Genomic DNA, 13,599 nt, shown 5'->3' with positions numbered 1-13,599 from the left:
TCAGCATTGCCAAGCCGAGGAAAAGCAAGGTTGAAAGAAAACAAAAAGACACCAAAACCAAGGATCTTGGATAAAACGTCTAAAAGAGACATGGTCCAAACATGTGGCACTTTAGAAAGCCTCTTGTAAGAGTTTCAAGTCTGTAAGACTCAAAGTTGGCACCCTTTAGAATTATCAAAAAGAAGAGTTTCAAACACAACAGTACCTGGAGGACACCCTGATCACACCATGGGAAATGTTGAAAACCAGAGCAGGTTAGCTATTCAAATTGCTCTCGCTGTGCTGGGTTCAGGCTAGAAGGTCCCTCGGACAGACTGTGGCTCCCTCTGCATTCGTACAACACAGCCAGTGTACGGTCAGTGCTTAACAACACAAACACTTATCATTTCACCGAGCTCTAAGACACGTGGAGGTGGGTGCTGATGGGGTTTATATCGTGCCATCTACTGACTAGTTTTAACACAATGGCTTTAAATGTCCTATGCAAATCCTACTTTTCACTGGGGCAATGAGTGAAAAAAGCGAAATGATACGTTAAGCAACATTAAAGCCTATTTATAGTCACATCTCCTTTCCTTCCAGCGTCCACTGGAGGATGCTGAGTGCTTCTAAATACTCTGCCTGACCTGATATGTCACATCAGAATTAAAACTTTAAGAATCCCTGAGAATTCTGATTTAATCTAGGAAACCACTCCCAGCACGCACAGTGTGAGAAAGAATTGCTCCACTTCTTACAGATATGCCAGCATTGCTTCACCGTGGGAAACAGTTTCAGGCATTTTGGTTTTTAATGGCACTCTGGGCATAGATGCATGGAACATGCTCTTTATTTCCCCTCCTCTGTACAGTGCAAATTGACAGTTATATCACAGAAATTAAAAAAAAAAAAAAGTATCAGCATTCACTCATTATAGCTCTTCCAGTTCATCCGCATCATAGTTTTTTCTTCGCAAAGTGAGGAACAATGCCAGTGTCATCCTGAGGCAGATGGCTGCCTTCCTCCTTCATTTTCAGACTCTCTTCTGCAAGCTGGGATAGATACTTCTGCAATCATATCGAAAACAAAGCCTCATTACCAAAACTGAAAATATGCAGCATGGGATGCTTTATGCCTTTTCAGAGCTCTCACACTCTCCCAGCATCTCAAAAGGGAAGAAAACACAGAGAAGACCCAGTTTGGTGAAAATTCAAGCCGGGAAACATAGCTGTGTCAGGCTAACTACCTTAATACATGGAGAGCCTGAAAAGTTCAGTGATTTATTCTGTGCCACAAGGGGAACTGGTGACAGAACCAGGAGGACCATGACCCCCCATCAGCCTGTGTAACTAGACCTCACCTTTCCTCCTTGCAAACTCTCTACTCCCATGTGCTATAGGGCAGGAACTAACTCCATTGAGTCAAGTGAATTACGCTAGTGTAAGACTGGTGTGTCAGAAAATAGATGCAGTTTCTGAGTTACAATTTAAAACATATATACTACATTTTCAGCATGTCCAGTTCAGAGATACACCTTTTGCACAAGAACATTTGTTTTAAGGGAATAATCAAACTCAGTAATAATTAACACAATTTAGCCATCTGGTTAGAGTATTTACATTTATTGTGTTTCTCTAAGATAAAGTCTTTCGGTGCTTTAAGTACTCAGTGCGATTTAAAAATGCAGACATGGCCAATGGGGCTCTCAGCCTTTTGGCAGTGCTCTTAGTCGGCAGACCTGCACACAAAACTGACGATGAACTGCTATGGGTCTGCAAGTGGTGCTCAAAGTATTTATTTAAGGTCAATAGACCTAGAAATGGATGGAAAATAGCTTCTTCTGCAGCAGCTAGTCTAGAGAGACACATGGGAAATTCCCACATAATAATGTAGAGATGTTCTTATTAATGACTTGTACATATATCACATTCAAGAATAACTGAACTGCACATTATTAGGATCATAAAACTCATTTCTAGCTGATTATTCATTTTGATTTATTTCAAAAAGACCATCTCAGATCACTGCAAAATTTTATCTATTTGCAGGATTCCCCCAGAGTAGTTTACTCTGGCATCCATGGGGAAGAGGTGAAATGAGAAATGGATGTAAAAAAACTAAGGGCTGTGTTAGGACTGCCAGGTTGTCTCACGTAAATACAAGTTTTGGATGTAAGAGGTACATCTGAAAGGGACTTAAATAATAGTAATGATACCTGTGACAAAATGACGACTGCACCTCTGTTAGTCTGACTATAGAGATGTGGCTGTGGAAATTACACAACTCTCAGTCTTGATCCCTGGGTACAAAATTCCATGTGGCAGAAAGCCAGAGTAAACATTACAGTAGTATACAGAGATATAGGGTCCATACAGGCTGGGAGAAGTGATCTGTACACCATGAACTGTAATAAATCACTAACGCTTGCCATTGGATCAGATAACCCATGCATTTTTGTTTTTTAATGATTACCCACCAAAAAAAGACTGAGGTTTATCCATCACCTTCAGCTGATGTTGTCAGCTGAGTACCACAAACACCAGTTTTGAAGCTCACAGACCAGATAACCAGACTAATTTATAGCCAAATGACAGTCAAGGAAAAAATATTTTTTCATTTAAATACAAGTTTTGATGAATCCCTCATAAAGCCAGTGAAAAACAGGGTAAAATGCTGCACCGAGTTGCCAAGGTAGCTTACACCAGATGAGTCTGACAGCTTTTTGTGGCTGTGGTGGGAGGAATGGCCAAATGATGGATTTTTTGGACATGGAACATGCAGTGCATCTGTAAATATAAATACCACCTGGGAAAATAATGTATTAAGCTGAAGAGAATGGAAAATTACAAAAAGTCTGCAAGGCTGACAAAGAAACAGTTGAATGTTATTCAGTATTGCTGTTCTTCAAGGGACACCATACTCAGATGAAGTTGACTAGTTACTTCAAGACAAAATCCTCATCGTCTAAGCAAGGATTTTGGAAGAAAACTGGTAAATAAGCTGTGTAGTTTTGCGTTCAAATCCAAACACTGAACATATAATTTGGATGTGGCTCCAAGAAGATCACACAAAAGACAACATGCAGCAAATCAACTATAAAAGACTTATAGCCATGAGAGCATCTGGGACAATGTTATCGTCATTGGACAATGGTATTTGTCATGTAGGCAAGACAACAGGAAGACAGTCTGCAGCAGCAGTCCCATAGCTTCACATACAGTAAAACTCAGAGTCCATAGTTCTTATGTTGGTGGATATACTCATTAAACTGCATCATCAAAGGTGGAGACTGACATTTCTTGCAGAGTTCATAAATAAGAATTATTGCAACTAAAATGGTACTAGTAATACAGAACAATTATTTAAAATTTGCTAAGTTTCCACTTGAGTTGGGCAAAAGTTGGATGAGACTTTTACTTCTTCTATTTAGTAAGGTAAGAGTACAGCTCGACAGAACAGTCTGTTTCATTACCATATTTGATATATTTAATTTTAACAACTTTTGTGGTCTTTGTTCTTTTATCTCAAGTCAGTGTTAGCTATCTACTGCAGCACTCATAGGAAATGTCTTAGCGGGGAGAAAAAGAAGGTTTTTTTCACTGACTCAGTTTTAGCTGGACCATTTTTGTATGACTTCGACAAAAGAACATAGAAAATGGAAAAAATTCCTCTTCTTCCCATGGGACCAGATGCCACGGACAGGGACTGCAGTATACAATCTCTGCTTTAGCACGAGTTTCTTTGGGACAGACTCACGTGGGGTACCCAGCCTGCACCCAGTGGTGTCACCTTTGGTGAATCCCTCTGGACTTTATTGTATGAAGCAAAAAAAAGACTTGCAAACTGGGCACCTGTTTTCCAAGCTTACACTTGGAAGATCCATTATTAACAAGCATCACAGCTCTGTGGGCACAGTCCTCGAAAGCCAGAGGCATTTGTATGATTACAGCTATGTAACTTCAGGAAAGTCAAGAAGAACATTCTCCCAGAGAAATGATATGACTGAGTGTCACTAAAAAAGCCAATGCCTACTAGCCAGCTAGGGAAAGACAGCTATTACTTGAAGAGAAGCAGAACTCCAGCATTTACTACAGGCAGAGGGAAGGAACAGAAAGAAGGAGCAGCCTTGCTCTTTCATGCCTCTTGCTAAGGGTGGGAGAATGCCAAGAATTGCTAACAAAAGTGTCTTCTGCAGTGTACACACCCTGCACACAGGCATGCAGGCACTCAAGGAGTTGAGAGGCAAGGCTATCTCCTCTGAGATGTCCTCAGCACTGGGCAGTTAATGCTCCTGCTATCATATCTGTTACTATGAACTGTGCATCTGAAAAGTGATAAAAGTAGAGTTTTGATTGAACTGCAAGCACCCGTGCTCTCTGTGTGCTGTTATTAAGTGTTGATATGCTTATAGTATATTATTCTTATGAAACCATACAAGTAATTACACGCTTCTGCATATCCTTATAGAAATTATTTAATAGTGGTGTTCTGCGTGGCTGAACTGCCGTGCTGTTCTATAGCACCGGGAGGTGATTTCAGCGGGTCACAGGAAATGCCTCGGAGAGCCTGTGCGTCACAAAGTACTGCGTGCTGAAACACGCTGCAGAAGTTCGCACTAATGCAAAAATAAGTCTGGCAACATTATTAAACAAGTGGCATGTTTAATGCTCCTGAACTTAAGAAATAAGAAAGGCTGTTGCTGGGCCCATTCCCAGTGATAGAAACATCTGGGACCCTCAAGAACAGAGTATTGAAGATCTGAGTTGCATGCTGTGCTAGTGACAAGGACCAAATATAGAAGAGACAATAAAATTATCACCTGGCCCCATTTTATTTATGATCCAGAAGTTGAATTCAAGGATCTGGGAGTGAGAAACTAGTGTGCTAACATTTGGACCTACTGAAATGTTTTGCTTATCTAAATTTCACGTTGTCTGGGTTCTGCCCACAGAATAATAACTAATTTTTTGTAGCATCATCTTTCTTACGCACATTCCACACCATAAGCTAGTTGTTAGCTAGTTTCAATTGTGTTTTTACCTGAAGATTTTTGTAGTGAACAGTACTTCTGCAGTGACTTGTCTTTGCTGTCTCTTCATTTGTGTAGAAGAGTCCGCAGAGCTTGCAGTAAAACCCAGTTCTAGGCACCACAAATTCCACACCTATTAAGAAATTCTGAATTACATTAAAGTGTCAGTTGAAATCCTTCCCCTCCACAATAAACTTGTTTTCAAAGCAAAAAATTGCTGTTTAGTTAAATGACACAGATATGAAGACTGAATCCTGGATTCACTTCTGTGATATCCCTAATTTTGCAATACTGAGCTGCAGTTTAAAATCCTGTGCATTGCAAATACACCTTCCACTTCTCTCTTAGATATTATACATATTTTAAAATGTACCTTCTCATGCATAATATTGACTGGAAACTTCACTGTGTAACCTCAAGAACAGTACTTATTAGCAGTAAATTCATGCTTAAGTTACACCTATTGCTCTTTAGGATGTACCTCTTCCAGATGGTTTACTCATGGTCAGCATTTACACATTAAAACCAATACTTTTGCATACACTGAAAGTATAATCAATACTTTTATGACAAAACCTTTTAAATTACCAAGTATTTTTCATATCTATTCCATATATAGTCCAAGGGAACTTATTTCATCTCATCAGCGATATTAGCAGCTATCTTTTGCCATTCATCTGGAATGAAATTAGCAACAATCTATAATCAAAAGCCTGTTTCTTTCAACAGCTACCCCTCTGTTATATACCCTATTCCTTCACTCTCCTCACATCTGTTCTGAAAAATAAATACAGCAAGTAGCCTTAAAGTGACATCTTGTTGTAAGCTCTAGGTATTGCAGTGGGCGGCATCGCAGGCCGAGGGCAGCCCGGGTGTCCGAACGTACCCAGGGGAATGCTGAGTTCGGTGAAGACGTCCTCTTGTTCCCAGCCTGACGGAGAGTGCCTTCTTTTAGTTTCTACCTCTGGGTATTCCAGAGGTCTCATTTCGAGGTACCTAGAATTTGCTTAACAAATGAATAAATGTATTGAATGAAAACAGTTTATTAGTTTAAAGAGGCATTTGTAAACTTCTTGGGAACACTTTCTGGGTGGACCTATAAATGAAGTAAAATCTGGAAAAAATGCTTTTCCATTCAAATCAGAGGCCTACTCAGTGCAACTCCAACAGCTGTACTACGCTGTGCAGTCACCCCTATTTCTCCCAGTAGCGCATTTGTCTATTTCTAATGTCATGTTCATGTTGTTTTTTCTTTTCATATTTTGATCGCTAAATACGTCTCTAACATTATACATGCCTCTGGCACAAGCATGGTCCAGCTGCAGCTCCGAAACCACGTATGGTACTGCACGACCAGTGATGGAACTGGGCTAACACAGGGGCTGCTGGGAAAGGGGGAGCCAGCAGAACCTGCTGAGAGCAAATCTCCAAACTGCCTAAGGAGCTGTGTGGGCAGAGCAAACCTTCCTCTTCTAGGACCCCTGCAGGCATCACTGTCATCTTCCCCCTGGACCCACTCTTCTCCCATCCTCAGCTCTCCAAGGGATAGTTTGTGCTTTATGGCTCTTGGCCACCTGAAGATTTTGGTTCTTGGCCAGTAGGCATGGCATGGTTGGTCCCTGCTTACCAACATTAATGGACATAAGCAGGAGATTCAAGGTGTGGAAAACAGTGAATTGATTTGCTGAGGCAGATAAAGCCAGTCAAAAGAACTTCCCAACGTGTGAATTGCTTTAATTTAAAAAATGAGAAATTTGTTATCACAGAACAACAGAATTACAGATAAACTGGTCTGATTCCTATTCTTCAGTTCTTACATCAAAGAACTGGTTCCCTTACCCTGACAAAATGTCTATTGCATTGCAAATTTCACCTTGATAAGGGACATATTTTCTCACAAAACAAATATATTTTTTTCCCAAACCAAACCCTTCCTGCCTTTCAAGTCTGTAGTTCAAAGATCTGCAATTTCTGGCTAGGAGAATGAATTTTTCTTCATTGTTTTAAACATGTCTATTACATGATTTAAAAGAAAATAATATAAAATCCTAACTAGTCGGCTTTCAAGTTAACTTGAAGCCCATTCCATGTTTCCAAATCTGCAGCAGGGATCCTGGAAAACCTGCAAGCTTCAGTTAGCTCTTCTTAACACACCCAGGGCCTTTGTAGCAACTTAAGTTGATTTCTGGGCTTCTCAGCTGGCAGCTGCATTTGCAGAGAGCCTAGAGCCTTGCACTGCAGATCCCACATATCAAGTCCATGGCAGAAACCTGGGAAGCACAAGCTGCCCTGGAGCTTCCAGGCTCGCTGCTGGCAAGTTGGAAGCTGAGATGCTGAAAACACTGAAGTAACTATGCTTTGGGATACCCAACTCTTTCGTCAGCTGGCTGCTCTTTAAGTGGGCAGCCCAGGGGAGCCAGCCTTGCCATTCCCAGTCCCAGGGAGTTTGTGTGGCAGTATTATCTCCAAATATGCAAAGCCTGGCAAGGTGCCTTCAGGCCAAACAGGTAAGTATTGAAAACTGAGCGAGTTTCCCCCCTTCCTGGAGGAGGAAGTTAGTTCAAAACCAGACATTCACATTATGTGTTCCAGCATTTTCTGGTGGAAAATTGCACCCTCAAAAACCTTCCATCAACTTCTGTTCACAATCCCTTCTCCATCACACAGGCTCTGGAAGCAATAAAAAAGGGCATTCCTGGCCAGCAAGGTCTATGTTGTTTTCTACTTCACCTCATTATACACAGTCCATTCACTCAAGTTTCATTTGAAAGTGTGACGAGGAACTGAACTCACTTTCAGACACTCAAGATCCTTTTTTCCCCCAACAGCTAAAATATTAATAGACAGCTATGATTACACTTATTGGCATTATCTCACAGCATCCCCTATCAGTTATATTAAAGGCAGCAGGCGGTAAGTAACAGGAGAGGATAAGGCGAGTCCTAACAAAAGGGACGTATTTGCGTGAACAGGGACTGAGAAGTAACAATCTATGGATGATTTCCATGTTACTAACGCTTTAGTACAGTGTGTGTGTGAGAATACCCACCTTGTCCAGGAGCCAGCCAGACATTACAGATACTCTTCTGTTGACCTTCAGAGACTGTCACTCATTTCATTGACTATTCAAAATAAATTTAGCAGGGCACTGAAAGAGTTCATCTAAACTCATGTGAACCTTGACATGACAATTATAGCAGCTTATGCCTTTCAGAAAGCTTGCAAGCTGCTTATCATATTTCCTTTACACTATTCAGCTAAGAGCCTCTAATGGTTTAGCTTGGCGAAAGGCACTAGGGTTCTTTTACTGAGCTGCTCCAAGGACAAGTCTTGATACTATTAGCAACATTTATTCTTGTTAGCAATAAATTTCAGTCTACTGTCAGAGAAAACATGCAAGGCTCTCTGCAGGCTGAAAAGAAAAAAAACAGTAGTTACCCTTGGCCTCTGGACACTCTTGGCTTCCATGTCTTGTTTCTTCACTAGCATTTTTAACAAGCATTTCCATAACTTCTCTGCTCTCAGCTCCTTGTGATCCCATCTGTTTGTAATCATCTATAAATGTATCAGGGAGCTGGAGAGTCTCTTCTTTCAGATGAACAGAAGGTATATGGTGATCTTCGGGCTCTAAATGAGTGTCAGAGCTCTTATCAATTTTTCCTTCCTTCTGCTGGGGGTCAGACTCCTTAGCAGATTGGTCTTCTTGCAATTCCTCTGGCTTCTGCTCAGGGTCCAGACTTAGGCTTGATGCTTCAGTTACAGCATCGTCATTATCATCATCCTCGTCATCATCCTGACAGCCACTAGAAGCTACACTGCCCTTTACTGATCTGAAGTTAGTTTCTAAAGCTTTATGGGCAAATTTGTCTTCACTCCTGGTTAAGTGGCTGTGATCATTTTTCAGTTCTAACATGGCTGACATACAGGTACACATTTCTGAAGCAGTTTTATTTTTTTGATCAACTGGTACAATTTCTTCAAGCTCAGTTATATCAGGCTCCATAATTAGATCATCTTCTCCCACTTCATCTACTGTCACTAATTCCTCCATGCTAGCAGGATACCAGGTCTCACCTTCTATCTCACTTCCACTCTCCCAGTCTCGGTCCTGTCACAAAGATGTAAAACATTTGAAAGATCAGTGATTATAGATCATCACTGTTAAAAAGTGGGCTCTGAACATCAGTAACCAGGAATAACTTTGATCTGGCCATGGCTAACTCCTTTTGTATTTTAGTTTCAAAGAACAATACGCCTTGGTGTTGTGGTTTTAAACCTTATGCACAAGGACAAGCAAGCTCCTTCTAATTATCACATAAATGTCACTTCGTGGAGATTCTGTAACTGCCTTGGGGACTACAGTCTCTCCAGTCTCCTCCTTACTTTTCCATAAGCAGTAGAACAAGGCACAACCTGCTATACTTTATTATGCAACTGATGCTCCTATGTGACCTCCAAGGAAATGAAGCTCTCCCGTTCCTCTACCTCCATCACAGGGTGGCGAGAAATAGGCAGCACAATGAGAATATACTGATTCCCAGTCTAGCCACTGTGGCTTTCACTTTGCTAGACTAGGTCCTTTACATTCCTACGGTGACTGAGAAAACGTGGCTACCTTCTGCAGTCATTTCCTTCCACCAACAAGAGCCCTCTGCCAGGGATTGTGTTGGTAGAGATTGGCTTAGACCTTAAGAAAAATCAGTTTTACAGTTATACTCCAAGGTACATAATCTGAAATACCTCATACATGCACTTACAGACTTACAGGACTCAGATACTAATACTGGACTTCAGAATTATTAGAATTATAAGGTATATGTTACTTTTAAGACACTCTTGCAGCTTAGATTTCAACTCCTAGACTCATCGTGTACACATAATCTATTAATAATCTGTATTCTCCTCCTGTTTGGCCATTGCCACACTTCCCCTCCTAGAATCCTAAAACAGCACGAAAACTCTGGGAGTTGACACTGTTCTTGCCAGGAGATCAGTTTTCTACAGCAACAGATATCAATAGCTTCCATATCTGACCATCAACCCATGACCCTACAGATATGAAGCTGGAGGAATTCCAAGGACATTGCTGTCCCCGACTGTGATGCTGCAGTAGGGGTGCTGTAAAGACATTATTTAATTAAAAACTGAAACAATCAGAAGAGGCTACTATCATCTAGTCCACCTAAGGCCAATGTTCTGAAAAGTTTTCATCATTAGTCCCCTCCTTTTCCATAGGACCACATCTATTTTTGGGCATGCTTCACAAAGTTACACAGTTCACTTGGGCATACGTTACTTACGGTTGCCAGTGCCAAGGGCTATGCATGTGAAGCAATGTACATGGGCAAAGAGCAACTAAAAAAAGAGTCCTGGAGACTTCAGGAAAAGATATCTCTTAAAGCAGAGGTCAAGATAAGGCAAGTTAATTTAGACAACCCCCTTCTATAACCCCTTTACAAGCCTTTCTATGTGGGTTTAATATTTCAGCTGGGAGAATGTGCTATCAAACCTGGGTTTGTCATGGAAATAGCTCCAACAACATGTCACCAACCTTCTCTTTTCTGGTGTTTTCCAGAATCTCTCCAGATTCTTTTCCTTGTTTATTAGCTGAAGGTGAGCTCTTCTCTGGAACTTGCTCCTCTTTTCCAAGCTAAAATAAATACAACATATACACGTATAGCAACACACAGTGGTGCTCTAATAGGTTTCTATTCTGGGTGTAGGGAAGCAAAGTCACTCACAAGGTCACATTCTTTATTTCTAAAGTTTGTGTAAGTCAACTAGGCTGTGGGAAAAGACCCAAGAATTGGATTCCATTAGCAAAGCTGCACAAATAAGAATTAAGAAAAAGACATTTCAACAAAATTAGAGAGACGTAATTTTTATCATAGAATTGGCTAGAAGACAGGTGGGGGAGAATGTGAGTTCGTTAAAATTTCCAGCCTCCACTCCTCTGTTCTCTATCCACATTTGTTATGTTGGCTCAGGCATGGTAAGGAGAGCAGTAGTGTTAAAACTCTGCAAAAGACATCAACTGTTCTGTTTATTGATGTAGGATCAGTAGAGAATGCAACTGTTTGCACAGTTCATACATTGGAGGAGAAAAAACACACCACCTGGCACTTGGTACAAGAGGGGCAAAGCAAAAGTGTGAGTTCAAGACATTCAAATCTATTTCTTCCTTTTAAAATAAATTATTAGCAGTAGTCCCTGCAGAGGTATGCCTTTAACAAAGCCACTTTAACTTGAAAAACATGCAGAGGAATGTGCAACACTGGTGATTTAGGATGCTGTCTGACATTTCCCTCTGACATCTCCTCCCAAGGAACCATCCATCACAGTGAAATACCAGCCAAAGGAGAAAGATGACAAAAGGTGGTACAGACACACATATCTATGGCATGAGGTAGTGCTGCTGCTTGTTACAGAGACTATCTGAGTTACAAGATCTACAGATTTCCACCGACCTTGCCCCCACATGAGAATAACAAACACAAGGTCAACTAAAACAACCAAAGATGGCCCTGGCAGCACAAAGTCACAAGCTAGAGATGGAACCCTGGTCAGCAAAGCAGCTCCGCAGCCTCATGTGCCAGCATCCCCGGGGTGGGATGGCAGCAGTGCATCACCAGGGGCACTGGGGGAGATAAGGTGGCCAAGAGCCAGTAACAAGATCCCCATAGGGTGAGGACATGAGCATGGGCTCTACTGGGACTGAGCGAATAAGGCATCTTGGTCTGTTCCCTCTCCACTTTTTCCCAGTGGAGAATCAAACCCACAAATGCTGCCACTTTACCGAACGGGAATATTTCTCCAGAGATCCCATAATTTTACAGATGAACTGATTCAGTGATTCTGCCATGGGAATTGATTCCTGCCAGCACATTGAAGGGAGTGGTGTGAATTATCCCTGCCAACAGCTGAGGGTAGGGACATATGATTAACAGAAAGAAATTGCTCTGCTGAGTTGACCAAAAAGAAAATGTTCCTCATTAAAAGTTCATTCCCCATTTTAGCAGTTTAAGAACCAGTTCCCTATGTTGTCCTACAAATATTGCGCATCCCTGTAAAATACCCCTAACAGTGTAATAGATCTGCATGATCTGGGCAAAAACATAGACAAGATAACCACTCAGATCTCTTCTAGGACTACACTCCCAGATTTTATCATGGCAAAACACTGCATGTCACCAGAACCACACTCACAACACCTGATTTAAAATATTTCAGAAAATATATTACTTCAGCATTCACCTTCTTCTTACATACAGTTTCGGATTTCTATTTACCTCATTCTCAGGAGCCTTGGTTTCCTTCACATCACTGCCTTCAGCAGCAGCATCTTCCTCTTGGTCTTTTTCAGCTTTCTTCACCTTATTCTTATCACTTTGTTTTTGCCTGGAGCCCTCAGATGCTTTGCTGTGCTTCTGTTCAGCTGCCTCCTCCCTGGCAGCGTCCTCACTGTAAGAATGCCTGCGTTCCCTTAATTTTGTCTCTTCCTTTCTCTTAGATCTCCCAGGTAAATCCTGCAGCTGCCTCTGAAACTTGTCAGATTTTGACTTAGAGGTTTTTCGGTAATAGTCATCTTCCCTGCTCTTGTAGCCAGATAAAGGGTGAAGGGAGCCAGGGGAACCACTCCTTAAGTATTTTTCTCTGTGCCCTCTGCCTCCTTCAATCCGTTCATCCAAATCAAACTTGTCCAGCTGTCGGGAATAATGTTTCCTCTCATGTACCCACGTGTCAGTCCTGTCCCTCTTCTCATCCCCATTCTCTCGCCATTCTCTGCTGTCTCTTTCCTCTTCCCGTCGAGAATACGGGGACTGATCCCATGACTCTCTCCCATTTCCCCAGTCAGTCCTGCTGGTCCCCATCGGGCTGTGGGGTGAACTGCAGGAAGTAAAGCTGGGAGTGTGGGATCGGGGCGACAGGGAGCGGCTTATGGGGCTGCGAGAGCGGGGCCTCTCCGTGCCATACCTGCTGCAGAGGGAAAAGGCAGCTGTAACTGTCTGACTCACCATGGTCTACCAAGTTCTTGTACACTGGAAACACACGGGGACTGCCCTGGTGCCTGTTAACCTGAGACCCCAGGCCTTTCACAGAGACGCACTGCACAGCTGCAAACACAGTGAACAGGAGAAAAGGCAATGTCGTATCCTCAGAGCTTAACTAAATCCCCACACATCTGTCAAGAATATTTTCATTCATTCTTAAAAGCATCTCATAGGCATTTAGCATTAAAAGCTTATAATATGTTAATACCTTTACAATGACTTTAGTGTCTGTATTCTTAATACTCATCTTGGGCATCTCTGAGACAAAAGTGACAAAGGTCATCTGTTTAAAAGAGATGTTTTAGGACTGTGATTCCTCTCCATTTTTGCTGGAAGGTCCAGAAGCCAGGCAGATCCAAAATACACCCAAACACATTACAATGTGAACTGGCTCCTTCCCTCTAGGTCTCGCAGCACTCCCAGCCTTTACACTTTTCACTCAAGGGGGAGAAGAGGGGAACAGCTTCATTCGTGTGTTCTTCACATGCCAGGTGTATTTTCTGAGTCATCATCATCAATAGGAAAGAGTTCATTTATTTT

At 41.8% G+C, this 13,599-nt stretch overlaps 1 protein-coding gene across 1 annotated transcript in view; it reads right to left on the bottom strand.

The window, feature by feature from the left end:
* Positions 1-488: 488 nt before the first annotated feature.
* The window catches only part of RBM20 (RNA binding motif protein 20), a gene marked incomplete at its 5' end in the record, with an annotated part of 105,380 nt that continues 92,269 nt past the window's right edge, over positions 489-13,599 (bottom strand). The window contains 6 exons of the mRNA XM_082002262.1: positions 489-1,046; positions 5,020-5,141; positions 5,895-6,014; positions 8,447-9,116; positions 10,560-10,658; positions 12,298-12,985. Coding sequence (XP_081858388.1) covers positions 936-1,046; positions 5,020-5,141; positions 5,895-6,014; positions 8,447-9,116; positions 10,560-10,658; positions 12,298-12,985 — 1,810 coding nt within the window. The 3' untranslated portion in view covers positions 489-935. The remainder of the gene's footprint in view (positions 1,047-5,019; positions 5,142-5,894; positions 6,015-8,446; positions 9,117-10,559; positions 10,659-12,297; positions 12,986-13,599) is intronic.

Source organism: Phaethon aethereus, assembly GCF_964289735.1.
Source record: "Phaethon aethereus genome assembly, chromosome: 7".
Classification (NCBI taxonomy): Eukaryota; Metazoa; Chordata; class Aves; order Phaethontiformes; family Phaethontidae; genus Phaethon; species Phaethon aethereus.
This window is presented reverse-complemented; position numbering and strand designations above follow the sequence as displayed.